Source organism: Aricia agestis, chromosome 18 (genome assembly GCF_905147365.1).
Source record: "Aricia agestis chromosome 18, ilAriAges1.1, whole genome shotgun sequence".
Lineage (NCBI taxonomy): Eukaryota > Metazoa > Arthropoda > Insecta > Lepidoptera > Lycaenidae > Aricia > Aricia agestis.
In genome coordinates, this window is record NC_056423.1 from 11,651,727 (window position 1) to 11,668,054 (window position 16,328).

General features: G+C 34.2%; 1 protein-coding gene and 1 long non-coding RNA gene across 3 annotated transcripts; both read left to right on the forward strand.

Moving 5' to 3' along the window:
• The first annotated feature begins 755 nt into the window (after nucleotides 1–755).
• On the forward strand, nucleotides 756–7,570 carry LOC121735817. Of its 2 annotated transcripts, XM_042126779.1 has the most exons (5): nucleotides 756–932; nucleotides 1,020–1,220; nucleotides 1,549–1,829; nucleotides 3,492–3,501; nucleotides 7,440–7,570. In XM_042126779.1, coding segments are annotated over exons 1-5 (552 nt in total). In that variant the 5' UTR covers nucleotides 756–930; the 3' UTR covers nucleotides 7,498–7,570. The 2 variants fall into 2 exon arrangements, 1 of the variants encoding a protein (XP_041982713.1); XR_006036915.1 differs by lacking the exons at nucleotides 3,492–3,501; nucleotides 7,440–7,570 and having other exon boundaries at nucleotides 763–936; nucleotides 1,549–1,632.
• A 4,344-nt stretch (nucleotides 7,571–11,914) lies between these two features.
• Nucleotides 11,915–13,051, forward strand: LOC121735818. Its single transcript, XR_006036916.1, has 2 exons — nucleotides 11,915–12,303; nucleotides 12,408–13,051. It is a non-coding gene; the product is annotated as an uncharacterized LOC121735818 (long non-coding RNA).
• Nucleotides 13,052–16,328: the final 3,277 nt, after the last annotated feature.

The window sequence follows — 16,328 nt, forward strand, 5'->3', positions numbered from 1 at the left end:
TATGAAGCGTTTATATTTCATAATTACCATATTATCACAATTCACATACACACATTAAATATTCGGATTTACTTGCTTTTTTTTTTTTTTTTTTAATTAGCCTATGCTGTCCCACTGCTGGGCAAAGGCCTCCCCCAGGGTCTTCCATTTTGTGTCTTGTCATATTGGGAGGGGGCTTGGACCGTAATCTGCCACGCTGGTCCGTTTGCGTGTTGGCAGATAGAATATTGTTACAAATGTAACAGGAAAATTATCTCACAGTGAATTAGTTAAGACTTTACAAACTGATAAACATAAAACAGCAAAAGAGTAGTCATTGAAAATACATTTTCCAGACTGAATTTACTTGCTTGTTTAAACAAAATAATTTATTTAATTTAATCTCTTCTTGGGAATTAGGTATTGGTTCAAGATTAAATTCGCTATAAAAGTATGCAACATTTAACGTGCTTAAAAAATGCACAGATGTATAAAGATACTTACCTAGATTTTGAAAATTTGGATGCATGATCAGTCAAATCAAATCAAACCATTTATTTCAGAAAATTTACATTCCATATAACGTTAGTAAACAACTAAGAATTGCTTATAATATATAATTAATATTAGTATATTTCCTAAAAATGTAGAATAAACTATATTATGTAGAATAAATAACAATAAATAAAAAACTTTACTAAACATTAATTAAACGAAAAACGGATTAATTATTATTAAGTAATTATTATTTAAATTCAAGCAAAATTATATAACATTAAAACGGACAAACATACGCACATACGTATCAACTCGCGCTTGACAACTTTTACACATTTTTGATGACAAAGACCTTTTTCCAATATAAAAGTCGATGCACGTTGGAACAAGTCACAATTTTTCAAGTGGCTTCGCACCAGTCTTCAATTTCAACGAGAAATAAAAGAATATAAAATGTCAGTGAGTATAGAATTAATATTATTATTCTTTTTTGTGATTAATTCATCAAGATGGGAAAATAATTTATATTTCTTCTTTAATAGGTCCGATTCAGAGTTTGAGGCCCCATCTGTGGTGTCGGTAGCACCGAAAAAGAAGTCAAAGGCGTCAAGCAGCAAACGCAAGGCCGGCCCCGAAAAGCAACGCGACTCATCGCCTCCGCTGGAGTTGACCCGCACCTCATCAGACAAAAGTGCTCAACGAAAGCGAAAATACTCCTCGCCGGACGAAGTTATCACTACACGGTAAGTTCGATTATTATCTACTTTACGTTTGCTGAAATTCTATTTCTGATTCTGCTGGTTTTTAATTACTTACAAAGTGTCTGTAATAGTCAACTGTCAACACAGTCCCAACCACCATAATTCAGTTTGCATACAATGATTTCCTACTTTTTATTATTTATCAAAACTTAGTTCAGTATCCCGTATAAGTCTGATAAAACTAGGCACCTAATTGTTTACAGTCAAAAGTGAATGTGCAATACACTTATTCCTATTTTGTTTGTTTTTTTACTTATATTTTTTCTCGATTATTGTATTTTAATGATATGTTAATTTTGTATTTTTACAGAACAAGGAGACCGGACTTATTCAATATCTTGCGGGCTGAGGAAGCTAGTTGCAGTGAACCCAAGTCTCGTGGCGGGGAAATAATATCAAGCTTTTCCAGCCGAGTTTCTACGGGAACGTCTCGTCGGACTGCGAAGACCGGTGGCGAATATTTTGTGGACCTCAAGATCTACAAAAAATCGGACTACGTGTCTCACGCTGCTAATGTGCGATACAAGACGGCGCTGGTAAGTGTGAAGCTCCAGTGCGACGAGTCATCATCGTCTTGGGAGGCACTGCAAGGTGTTATGAGTGTGGCACCACTATTGTCAGGGAACATCACTATTGTCAGGGAACATCACTATTGCGCGACGCGTGCACTGCGAAGATGGCGTCATCAATGTCTTTTGTAAATTAGTGTTAAACATGATTATACATTACATTAAACTACGCTGTGTGCTAACGAGGAAAACTGAAATATATATCACCATGACATCACCAGACAAATTTGTTCTAGGGGATGAATTCGCTTTCGACGATGTGATTATAGAGGTGACAACGCGCGACCCAAAAACAGGCGAACAGATGTGTGTAGATCCACAAGCCTACGCCGATAATTTAGGGAGACGTTTAGAACAGCGCATGAAAAACACGTCATCTTTTAACCATACGATCGAAGAGATCAAGAACCAGCAAGGAGCAGTTGATGTTTGTATTCAAGTTGCAGATAACGATAACAATGTATCAGTTGATCAGATTGTGCAAGGATTGGAAGCTAAAGGTAGAATTAATGTGAAAACAGAATTCGGAACCTTCACAGTACCAATACCAACGACTAGATCACTAGATGGTTACGTTAAAGCATTGTCGGGTAAAACCGCAAAAGCTTTCCAGCGACTATTGAACGCACACGCCCTTATGTCTGGAAACAAAATAGACCTTGACGCGCTAGCAAAGCGATTACGCGCAGCGGCAGAGTTTAGAAAATTTACCTTTGAATGGGGAATAAATCATACTACGTCAAGTCCTTATTTACCTCGATCAAATGGGTTGGTAGAATCTGCAGTAAAGATATGTAAACGTTTTCTCACCAAATCAGAGGAGTCTGGAACTGATCCATATCTTGCTTTGCTTCAATTCAGGAATACACCTAGAGGAAATCTGCCATCTCCAGCACAACTGTTAATGTCACGTTCACTTAGAACACAATTGCCAACAGTCACAAGCAATTTAAAACCAAGAACGGTAAAATTTCACAAATATGTAAAGGCAAAGGAAGAAAATAAACATAAAATGAAAGATTACTATGATAAAAAGACTAAATCATTAACAGAACTACAAGAAGGAGATAAAGTATATTTTAAGAAAATGCCAGACACTCCATGGGTTCCAGGTGCAGTAAAGGCCAAATGCGAGCAGCCGCGATCCTATACTATTGAGGGTTCAGATGGATTTATAGGACGAAGGAACAGACAGCATATACTGAAGCCTCAAACTCAACCTGAAACTGAATTTCAAGAGATATCACAAGAAAGTCCAAATATCAAGACACCTCCAAAATCACCTACTACAACAATATCTACTGAGGAGCATACCACTCCAGTTAAAAAGCGCACCAGATGTGGAAGGGTCATAAGGCCACCAAGACGGTTAGACTTATAGGTTTTATATATTATTTATTGGTTGGTTTGGATAAGTTAATTAGACTAAGTATATAAAATAACTTAAGTACATTGTATAGTTTTATATTCTTCCCTCTCTTTAATAGGGGGGATGTTATGAGTGTGGCACTATTGTCAGGGAACATCACTATTGTCAGGGAACATCACTATTGCGCGACGCGTGCACTGCGAAGATGGCGTCATCAATGTCTTTTGTAAATTAGTGTTAAACATGATTATACATTACATTAAACTACGTTGAGTGTTATTATTTATATTTTTTAAACACCTAACAATACACAAGGCTTCTTAAGGTGAATAGTAAAGCAAAATGCGTTTTAGACGTCTTTTTGGCGATGTTTTACAGCTAAATTACAGATCGGGAAATACAGAAGTTTTGTGTAATTAGAAAGTGTATCTTGAAATATATTGTCGTGAACGATATTTTTGGTGATCTTTATTCAGTTATCAGAAAATATATTTTTAAATCGCGTAAGATGTATATTTTAGGATGGGTTTTTTTTTGGTTTAGCTAATCCGTTTATAATGAATCTTTGCATACATGTTTCTTTATTTTTTATCTTGTTGATCGCGAACCATTTGCGATAAACAGTATTGTAAAATAGAAGTTTTATCATCAAACTCTTTAGTGCCTACTGTAAATCAAACTCCACTAGTAAATGTAGTAAAGCATTTGCTCATAAAATTTAACAGGCGTAAATTAGTTACAGAATGCGTCGTTGTCAACTCGAGATATGTACAACGGAGCGCGGCGTTGCCGTTCCGCGCACACGGCACAAGCAGTGCGTGCTCTTCTTTTGATTAGTCTCACTTTGACAATTTACCGGCTTTAAGTTTTAACAGTTTGCACTTTTCGATTTTGAAAAAAGTGAAAAATAATATTATGATCATGTGATCATCAGATGCATTTACAACAGTCTATTATTTATCGGACATTGTAATGTAAATTGTTATGTAAATGTATAGCATACAGAATAGTTTATCACAGAGACTTCAAACAATTATTTTTTACTGTTACACTATTATACCTACATAACTATAGGATGTTTAAAAAATGTTTGCCATACATGGAGATAATATGCCATAGCTTCAGGGAAGGTTCAGTATTGTTAAAGGAAGCCGTAAAATTTTTAAAAAATACTTTTAATGAACTTTTTAGGGTTCTGTAGTCAACAAGGAACCCTCATAATTTCGGTCTGTCCGTCTGTCTGTCTGTCTGTCCGCAGTCTTGCTCAAAGACTATAGGACTTACAAAGCTGTAATTTGGCATTAAGACCGAGCTCCCTTTTTTTGCTGTGTTTTCTAATAAGTATTACGATCCCGGAAGACGATGAAACACAAATGAAATTGAGATTTATTTAATGATTGTATATTTATCTGATACTTGCCTAACGGAAAACACGATTCACTTATTTTGACTCTATAGTTTCGTTTTTCGAAATTATGAATTTTTCTGGGTTTTTCAACAAATATCTGTTACACTTATTGAGTTACTATCATTCAATAACTTGCACTACTACAATCACACACTATATAAAAGATTAACTAAAGGAAATATTAGAATTGTATTTAATTTTTAAGTAATCAATAATCATCAAAAACATTTTTGGGACTAGCGAAATTTACTTTCGTGCTATAATGCGCCGGACCGTTGTTACGCGATATTGTTCACTATTAGCTACAGCGCAAAATACATTTCATCATCATTTAATATACCTTCATGTGTATACGCATCAGACAATGCATTGATTTTCAAATTGTTTTTATTCACAAAATTTTTATTTTTGTAATCCTGTAGGATCCAAGGTAGGATAGTTGAAATTGATGCAACCGAAGGACAAAATTTAGAAGAGTCATTACATCAGATTAATGATAACACGGATTCAAATGTCTAGTAAGAAATATTATTATTATCTTTTAACGTAAATATTAATTATTGATTATATTAAAAACAAAAAGCCAGACTGGAGGGAGTAGTAGTATTTTTTTTTGTCAGCACAATCAGCTGCCAGAATTAGTGGATCCTAGATATCCGAGAAAAATACCTATTAGGGACCCACAGTATATAACAGAGACTGTTACAAGAAAAAATGAAAAAAAGTCAGAAAAAAGAAAATTAGTCCCCCACCATTCAAGCCAACAAGCCCCATTGCCCAAAAGGAAAAAAAAATAACTTAATAATTCTCAAATTTACTCGAATACAAAAATTCCTGTCCTGTCCAATATCCGGAAGTCCAATATTTTGGAGCAACCCCAGATGGCACTGTAGATGACGACACTATAGTAGAAATAAAGTGCCCAAAATGTTGTTACAATGTTGGTGTAGAAAAAGCCATAAATGATAAACAATTAACGTTTTATAAAAAAAACCAAAGGCGGGTTACAAATAAATAAAAACCACGCATGGTTCTACCAAATACAGGGCCAGCTTCATGTAACCAGAAGCAAAAAATGCATTTTTGGTATATGGTCTTCCAAAAACATTCCAGTTAAAACGGAAATAATCTATCGTGATGAGGAATTCTGGAAAACAAAAATGGAGAAAAAGCTGAAAGACTTCTATATGGATTGCACTTCTATATGGTTTTTATTTTTTTGTAACAAATAAAAACCACGCATGGTTCTACCAAATAAAGGGCCAGCTTCATGTAACTAGAAGCAAAAAATGCATTTTTGGTATATGGTCTTCCAAAAACATTCCAGTTAAAACGGAAATAATCTATCGTGATGAGGAATTCTTGGAAACAAAAATGGAGAAAAAGCTGAAAGACTTCTATATGGATTGCACTTCTATATGGTTTTTATTTTTTTGTAATAAATAAAAACCACGCATGGTTCTACCAAATAAAGGGCCAGCTTCATGTTACCAGAAGCAAAAAATGCATTTTCGGTATATAGTCTGGCAAAAACTTTCCAGTTAAAACGGAAATAATCCATCGTGATGAGGAATTCTGGGAAACAAAAATGTAGAAAAAGCTGAAAGACTTCTATATCAGTGGCAAAAAATGAAACATTCATCTCCGCGTCTTCTCCCCTGAAACCTCCCCCACTCCAAATATCATGAAAATCGTTTGAGCTGTATTCGAGATACATATTATAATACGGGACATACATAAAATGCATGTTGTGAAGGTTGTCGAACTGCGTGAGGCACATAACGATATCCAGTAATGGTCAGTCGCTTTTCTCGGTGTCTTGTTTATTATGTCAATTGTCACTACTACACTCGTAACTGCTCAAGACCTTATAATATTATTTATACTTCCACACCTAAGTATTACATGTATTATGTTTATACTTATAACTTATTATTTTCTAATATTGCCACGTCAATAACCACGTTTTACGCAGTATAACCTCATTGTTTTACGCAGATGTCAAACCGCCATGATTATTTAGGTATTTATTTTATTATTCTTTTTCTTTCGTCCTGTCAAATCTGATTTTTTTATTTTTTATATCATCTTAAATGTAAAAGCCAACAGCACATAAAAAGTAAGTCGATATTAATATCTTAAGATTATTTAGTTGTATTTTATTTAATGTATATATAGTCTGTCAAGTAAGTGAGGAGGTTGAGGGGTGGCGGCATCGTGGTGTCATCCCTTTCTAATCAATCTAAGAAAAAAGGGATGACACTACGATGTTGCCACTTTTTAACTTTTAATTTTTAATTTCTTCACTTTCTTGACTTTAGTTCCATGTCAATTTCTGTACGTTTTACTGTTTAGTTTATTAGTATTGTGAAGCCACTCATTGGCCCCCGCAGAATATCAGTGCAGCGGGCTCGCTTGCTGCGTTTGCTGAGCTGGGGCCAATTTTTGGCATCACACAACATTGTAATAATATTTATAGATCTTATATATACTGTTTGTGACTAGATCATAATAACTGTACCACTAAATACTGTTTAATTATTATGATGTTTCGTGTGATGCTGGAAATAAAAGTATTCTTATTCTTATTCTTAAAAAAATACGGGTTAAAAGGGGATAAAATAAAAAAGTATTCTATGTACATATTTATTTTATTTAATTAATTCGAAAAAAAAAACAAGTAGTCTCTGTTTATTATTACTCTGCCCACCTCTGCAAAATAAATTGCTAAATGCTACATCTAGCGGAAATATTATGTAACTTACCGTAGCTTGGAAACTAAAGCAAACTAAAGCTAAACAGATGGCGCTCCGCGTCAAACGTCCAAGGTCATTTGCTTAGATATTCGTCTTAAGACAAGCTTTTACCGAGTTTGAGGAGTCGGAGCCCGTCCATTACAGTGACAAAAAATAAATTTTACTAAGTAGGTTTACAGTTAATCAATTTATAGTAGATATTAATTTTCTTTTTATTATACTAGAATAGATTTATAACCTTTTTATTTTTTTTACATTAGTATCGGTTACTGTATTATTGTTTTGATAGCATTGCCTTTTTTAATATAATAAAATGCCTTTCTGTACGACGTGTAACGTATCTGTACATAGTAAATCATGGGTAGGTCATTTGCGAAGTAATTCACATAGAAAAAGTAGTCAGACAATAGAATACAGTGATGGTGTAGAAATCGTCAGCTCTGCATTTCGTAATCGTATTGTAACTTATAAGATATTACCTCTTGATCAACTTCAGTTAGCTTCAGTAGATATATTTTTTGTCGAAATTCGTAACAAGTTAAAATCTCTTTTAGATGAAAACCTTATTAAACATTCATGTGTTAAGGTTAATTTTGAACTATTTGGGACGTTTTTGAAGTTCAACAATAATTCACAAGAAATAAAATCTTTTGGAACCAAGAATAAAATATTACATGGTAATTATGATTTTGAAAAAATATATTTGGAAACAGTTAGTTATTTAAAAACTAGTATAGAGGATGGTGTAGAAATCGTCAGCTCTGCATTTCGTAATCGTATTGTAACTTATAAGATATTACCTCTTGATCAACTTCAGTTAGCTTCAGTAGATATATTTTTTTTCGAAATTCGTAACAAGTTAAAATCTCTTTTAGATGAAACCCTTATTAAACATTCATGTGTTAAGGTTAATTTCGAACTATTTGGGACGTTTTTGAAGTTCAACAATAATTCACAAGAAATAAAATCTTTTGGAACCAAGAATAAAATATTACATGGTAATTATGATTTTGAAAAAATATATTTGGAAACAGTTAGTTATTTAAAAACTAGTATAGAGGAATTTGAGGATCGTGACAGTGGGTGGACATTTTTAAATAATTTATACATTGAGATTAATATCAATAAATATCAACCACTTAGCGGTTCGAGTTTTATCAGTTTACCCAAATCAATTCAGGCTAAAAAGGCGTGTTTAAATATTATGAATAAAGATCAGCATTGCTTTCTATGGAGTGTGACAGCAGCCTTATATCCAGCTAAAAATCACCCTGAAAGAATTTCATCATATCCTAATTTTCGTGATTTATTTAATATAAATGGAATGTTTTTTCCTGTAACTTTCCATGACATTAAAATTTTTGAAAAAAATAATCCTAATATTAAGTTCATAATTTATGGTTTAAAAAAAAGTAAAACTATTGTTGGGCCGTTGTATAAATCAGACATTAATAAAACATGCAACGAGAAAATTATACATTTGTTGTATCTAGAAAATAATAACACTTCTCATTATAGTTTGATCAAAGAACCTTCTAGACTGTTTAGAAGCCAAGTTACATCTCATCACAGCAAATTGTACTTCTGTGATTTGTGCTTGATATTTTTCAGTACTTCTAAAGAAGTTGAAAACCATTTATGTGGAGGCGTTGTAACTCCGGCGGAGGCGGCGTCCTCCCAAATAAGGGCTCAGTAATTAAATTTAAAAACTATGCTCGAAAACAAAACATGCCTTTTTGTATTTACGTAGATTTTGAGTCGATGCTACTAACCAATACTGAAGCTAACTGTTCTTCTAGCAAAAATACGACTACATTGCACCAACATTTACCTATAGCTTTTGGTTATTATATTGTTTGTCGTGATGACCCTAGTTACAATCGGTACGTATCATATCGAGGACCTGGTTGTGATAAGGAGTTTGTAGATTCGATTCTTAAAGACGTACAAAAAATATTTGATATACTTAGTACACCAGTCCCTATGATATTTTCTACGGCGGATAAGTCTGATTTTGATAATGCCACACGTTGTCATATTTGTGAAAATTTTATTTTTTCGGACAAAGTCCGTGACCATTGCCACGTTACTGGTCGTTACCGCGGAGCTGCGCATCCGTTTTGTAATTTACAGTATAAACGCCCTTCATTCGTCCCAATTTTTTTTCATAACTTAGCTGGTTATGATTGTCATCTTTTTATAAAAGCGTTAGGTGAGGTTCCTGGTAATATTAAAATAATACCTAAAACAAAAGAAAACTACATCTCATTTACCAAATTTGTACCAGTTACGAATAATCAGTTTTTTCAACTTCGATTCGTTGATTCATTTAAGTTTTTGGGAACAAGCTTAAGTAAATTGTCAGAGACATTAAAACCGGAAATGTTTAAAAACTTACAAAATCATTTCCCCGATGCAGATGAATTTCAGTTACTCACTCGTAAAGGCATTTATCCATACGAATATATGAACTCGTGGAAGCGGTATGACGAAAAAAGTCTACCCCCAAAAGAATGCTTTTATAGTTCCCTAACTGATTATGATATTTCTGATGAGGATTACCAGCACGCGTGCTTAATTTGGTCAACAATTCAAATCAAAGATTTAGGTAGTTATACGGATTTATATCTAAAAACTGATGTGCTTTTACTGGCAGATATCTTTGAAAATATTAGACAGACTTGCAAGCAACACTATCAATTAGACCCAGCTTTTTACTTAACAGCACGAAGTTTATCTTTTGATGCGATGTTATTAAAAACAGGAATACAATTGGAACTTATCGATGACTTGTCGATGGTGCGCATGTTACAGAGTGGTATCAGGAGAGGAGTATGTCTGTGCTCTCATAGACATGCAAAAGCAAATAATCCTTACTTAGAAAATTACAAACCATCAGAATCTCCTTCCTACGTCACTTATATTGATTGTAATAATTTATATGGATATAGTATGTGTCAATATTTACCATTATCAGATTTCAGATTTCTCAATGAACAAGAAATCAACAAATTAAATGTAACCGAAATACCGATTGATGCAGAGTGTGGTTATATTCTAGAAGTGGATTTACAATATCCTAAACATTTACATAACTTACATAATGATTTACCATTTTGTTCTGAAAAATGCATTCCACCCGGGGGGAAAACTTTCAAACTAGTTCCAAATTGAAATGATAAATTTAAGTATGTTATACATTACATTCACTTGCAAACATGTTTAAAACATGGTTTAATATTAAAGAAAATTCATCGAGTGATTAGTTTTCGACAAAGCCCGTATTTGAAACAATACATTGATTTGAATACTGCTCTGAGACAAAAAAGTTCTTCAACATTTGAACAAGACTTTTTCAAACTCTTGAATAACAGTGTGTTTGGAAAAACTTTAGAAAATAATGAGAAGAGGGTCAATGTGCATTTAGTTAATCAGTGGGTTGATAATAATAATGTGACTAAGAAAAGGCAATGTGCACAAAAGCTTATCGTTCGTACAAATTTCCATAGCGTGACAATTTTTAGTGAAAATCTAGTTGCGGTACAATTAAACTCTGATCAAATAATTTTGGATAAACCAATATACATTGGTTTTACCGTACTAGAATTGTCAAAAAGTCATATGTATAACTTTCATTATATGATAGTTTTGTATATCATATACGGACCCATGATTTTTATGATGACATAAAAAAAACATTTTTTACCTTACTTTGATACTAGTAATTTTTGTAATACTAATCAATATGATTTACCCATTCAAAATAAAAAAGTTCCTGGTTTGTTCAAGGATGAAATGGCGGGTAAAATCATAAGTGAATTTGTAGGCCTTCGTTCAAAGTTATATTGTATTAAAACCATAAATAGCACAATCAAAAAAGCGAAAGGAATTAAGAAAAATATTGTCAGCAATTTCAATGTTACTGATTACCAAAAAACTCTGTACGAAGGCAACATTATTCATAAAACAAATGTTTTATTTAAGTCAATAAAACACGAGTTGTACACATGTGCTGTGAAGAAAGTTGCTCTGTCTGGTGATGATGACAAGATAGTCATATCTAAAGATAAAATTTCAACTAAAGCATGGGGACACACTAGTATATTTAACTTTTAACTAGATTTAATAAGCTGTACCTAATTAAGAAATTCTTTGTATTATTTACTTTCTTAGCATAACCTGTGTATTTAGTATGTATATTATGTAGATTTAGAAATAAAATATCATTTATTAAATACATTTGTTTTATTTATTATTTCTCAACTACATAGATTTTGCAAGCAAACCTGCAGGCTGATGCTAAATTCAAGTAACGTAAAGTTTTATCAAGTTGAAACATGCTTTACTTGAGTAATCTGAATCCACACGTGCCGCGCGCGCGCATGCCAATAGCCCTAGCATGGCCGCCAGTAGAAATACGAAAGTATAGACAAACTGTGGACTTAAGGTGTCATTCCGATCTTTTTTCGTTCCGAAAAATTCAATTAAAATGCCACTTTATGACAGACTATAGTCCTAAAAATTCAAATAATATCCTACTTTATGACATAGGCTATATATAATCTGTCATAAAGTGGCATTATAATTGAATTTTTGTCGGTCGCAATTAGTCGCGTTAAAGATCGGAATGGCACCTCAAGTCCACAGTTTGTCTATACTTTCGCGTTTCTACTGGTGGCCATGCTAGGGCTACAGGTAGTACAACCTACGCTACGTATATATGAGCGCGCGGTACTGTTTGTAACATGAGTCCTCATTCATAATAATGCCACCTACATGATGCAATCACTATAATAATGTGAAGACTTTGTTTTAGTATTCATTCTTGCGTCGATAAGCACTGTAATTAGTTACTCACGTCTACATAATTTACAAAACAAACCTTAACTTATATTATAGTTACTCACGTGTACATAATTTACGTATTTTTTGGTAATAGAGTCTTGGACCTGACTACACAACGGTAAGTTGATTTATTATTGATTTAAGTCAATAAAATACATTTAAAAAATAATCGTTAATTCCAAAGATTGCTGATTTGGTGTTAAATATTTTCTTTTTTTACAGATAATGGAACGCGTAGAAGATTTGACTGCTACATCCGAAGACAATGTCTACCGACATGAATATGGGGATACTTTCCAGTATGCTCAAGATCCTTTGGAAGGATTTACTGAAGAGTTTTTAAAAATGAAAGCTCAGCAAAAGCCGAACGCTAAGATTCGGGAACGTCGTCCAGCAAAATTAAGAAAAAAATGTGTTTCTAAAAGTGCACTAAGTAAACTACATAATATCCCAGTTCATTCGTTTGTGGTAAACAGCGTTCCCAAAAAAGGTTTCCGTCTGATAAAGATCTCAGTGTTTGATTTAGATGGATCCCAGCAACATTGTGACAGTATAGACGATGATAATTTTTTGTTATCCGCACAATATGTTGTGAATGAAAACGGTGATGAAATAATGGACCAAACCGAGAAGTTAGTCAGTAATATATCAAAAAAAAAATGTAATTACAGTTATACGAGTTGGTTTTAGTTTACTTTGGTATTAAGTATTTGTTTTAGCTGTAGGGTCGCAATAGACTTTAGAATGAATAAGTCGATAAAATTGCAAGATATATAATTTGTATGAAAATAATATAAGTTAGGGTTTGTTTTGTAAATTAATGTGTACGTAATTATTGCTTAAATAAATTGTATGTGTGATGTGAATATATTTGTTTTATTTCTATTTCATTCAACTTTAATTATTTAAATAAAAAGCAATAAATATAAGTTATTTTTTATTGAAAGTGTACATTATTTTCTAAACACCATTTTTTTAAACATAATACATTTTTTAATGCACAATACTTCTTATGAATAAAACAGTTATACGATTCTTCCTTACAATACAGATCGTACAGAATGTTAAATCTTGGAATGTCTTTGTAACTTATATCTACAATATTATTATGATCACACAGTTCTTTCACCAATTTCACTTTCTCTTCACCTTTTACGATAATGTTGCGGTCTTACATGTTCCGGGACAGTAAGTCGAGAGGCGGGCCGCAAATTCCTATATATTACGACACAACGTCTGTCGACGGCTGATTTTGAGCTTCGAAATATGGCAGCCCGTCGAGCAACGGGCGTCAACCATAGAATATATAGTAGGCTGACGTATTTGTGTCGTATTGCAAGAACTTAGAACTATCTAGTGTCACATCGTGAAGTTTTATGAGCACACAAGTAAACTACACTTACACATGCAAACTTGTCTCGTGTTGTGACATAACGGCCTGGGCCGGGTGCACGTATACGCATCCCCCCACTTCAGTCGGAACTGTGTCACAGCGCGGGAGCCTCGCGTCGCTCGAGTCAACGCCACGGAACACGATCGCAAAACGTAGGTATTATTTCATAATTACTTGTATTTTATAGTTATTTTGTTATAAAATGTGTTCACGAATAAGTACAAACGTATAAAATGTAAATATTGTTGTTAAATCTTGTCGAAATCCTTGTATTTCTATAGTGTTAAAGATTATACCTATTATCTGTAGGTAGGTATGTTATTTCTGCAATCTTTGTATTACTGTGGTGTTAGTGGTTATACTTACTATGCTTACCTCTTCGTAGATGTCTTCTAGACGAAGAAAACGGTCACCGGTGCCCGAAGAAGAGTCTGAAAATCATGATCCTTTTTCCGACGGGGATGGAGAATACGCATCCGACAAAAATTATGAACCCCCAGAAGACGAGTCTGACTCCAGTGATAGTATTTTTGACACCCGGCTTCAATTTTCTCAAACTGGAAATCGGATGCGAAGGAGTTTGTCCCAAGGCGACTCGGATGAAGAGGATTCTCAGGCAGCTAATGGTGATGATGCTGAATCTTTGCATTCGCAAGGGGATCATAGTCAAGGTACTCATCCCAACCCTAGTGCTCAAGTAAGTGAATGTAGTGACGATATGGATGTTTCAATAGACGGCGACAATAATATTCATAATTCTCAAAATACGAACGATGTTGAAGGCGGCAATGCTCAGATTGCTCAGTCTACCCAAAATTCTGGTGATGAAGATGGCGAGGAGACTGAAGCAGCAGATAATAATGAAGCAGGTAATCTACAACAAGACACCGCTAGTAATCATTTGAGGGTAAGTGATCAGTCAGAAAATTTGTTTCAGAACAATGAGACACCAGCATCAGTCCGAGAACCTAGACGACCAGATACCCCTGTAAATGAAGATGAATGGGAAGACGTGGTTGATCATATCCCCGAGTTCTCTTTTGATTCTACTTTTGTGGGTCCCACGTTCGAAATAGATGAGAATTCCACACCGATGCAAATATTTAGCCAGATAGTTAATGAGAATATTATTGAATATTTGGCCGAATGCACAAACACTTACGGTGCTAACTTGTGTAACAAAAACCGGCCTCATACTAGAAACAGTCGTAACAAAAGCTTTAAACCGACTACGATACAAGAAATGAAAGAGTTTTTGGCACTTTCATTTTTACACGGTCACATACAGATCCCTGTTTCACGAAAATTGTTCACGCATGACGATCCTTTATACTACCATCCCATATTCAGCCATGTCATGTCAGGTCGCCGTTATAACCAAATATTACGATGTTTCTGTGCTGCTGAATCGGGAGCTGAAGGAAAAGATAAAGTTGATCACTTTGCGAATACACAAATATTTCGGCAATCCTTAAACCCAGGAATTGATTAGTCTTTGGATGAATCGTTGTTACTATTTCGAGGACGTCTCCAATTTAGACAATACATCAAGTCTAAGAAAGCCCGGTATGGCATAAAGTTTTACGTACTCACGACTGATGACGGTTATGTGTTAAACCTTAAAATGTATCATGGAAGCGAGGATGTGACTGATGCCGATGGAGAACCTGGAAAGAAAGTCGATAAGCTAGTGTTACGGCTCATGCGTCCTTATCTCTTGAAAGGACACCACCTGTATATGGATAACTTCTATAATTCCGTGACATTATCACAGAAACTTCTTGATCTTAAGACGCACACGAATGGCACATTGTGCACAAACAGAAAAGACAACCCCAAAGAATTGATCGCAAAAAAACTAAAAAAGGGTGAGCATTTTTGGTTGAGGAAGAAGAAAGTTTATGTGAGTAAATGGAAGGACAAGAGGCCAGTTCTTGTCCTCACCATGCGGGAACATCCAGAGATGGTTGAAGTTCGAAACCGGCATGGAAAAAGATCTATGAAGCCCATAGAGGTCGCCTCATACAACGCACATATGTGTGGAATTGATCGTTGTGATCAGATGATAAGCTATTATTCTTCGCCACGCAAAACCATAAGATGGTACAAAAAGGTTTTGTTCCATTTGTTGGACATTGCTCTCTGGAACTCCTTTTATTTGTTCAGGAAGTATGTGAAGCAAAATAGCAAATATGAATTCGTCACATACAGAGAAGAAATTATAAGAGAGATGTTGAAGCTAGAGAAAGACACTAAGGGAAAAGACTTGATGACAAGAAAAAAGAATGACTCCCGACGTTATGGTCCTGGACAAGTTGGCCAAGCAGCTGCATTTCCCATAAATTCAGGGCATTGGCCAGTCCGAATTAAGGCACCCCCAACAGGGAAAAAGAAATTTGCATTCTTGACTTGCAAAGTATGCGCAAAAAAGAAGCTACGAAAGGAAACTAGTTACAGGTGCTCTGGATGTCCTGATTCTCCAGCACTGTGTCCAACTTGTTTTAGAGAATGGCATGAAAATTATGAAAATTTTAACAACTAATGTTATGATTGTATTTGAGGCTGATTCCTAAAATATTTTGTGATTTATTATTAAAACAGAGCTATGTATCTGATCTTTTTGAGAATATAGTAGTATTTTTAAGAATCTAACTTTTAACTTAAGTATAACAAAAATTGATACCTCAAAATGTTCCTAAACTGATTATTGTGATCTCATATCATATGTGATTTGATTATTTAGTTGTAGG

Bases quoted from the DNA above. Each gene is read 5' to 3' on its own strand.
- LOC121735817 (XM_042126779.1), top strand. The intron at 1,221-1,548 runs GTAAGTTCGATT...GTATTTTTACAG, and splicing joins GACGAAGTTATCACTACACG to AACAAGGAGACCGGACTTAT.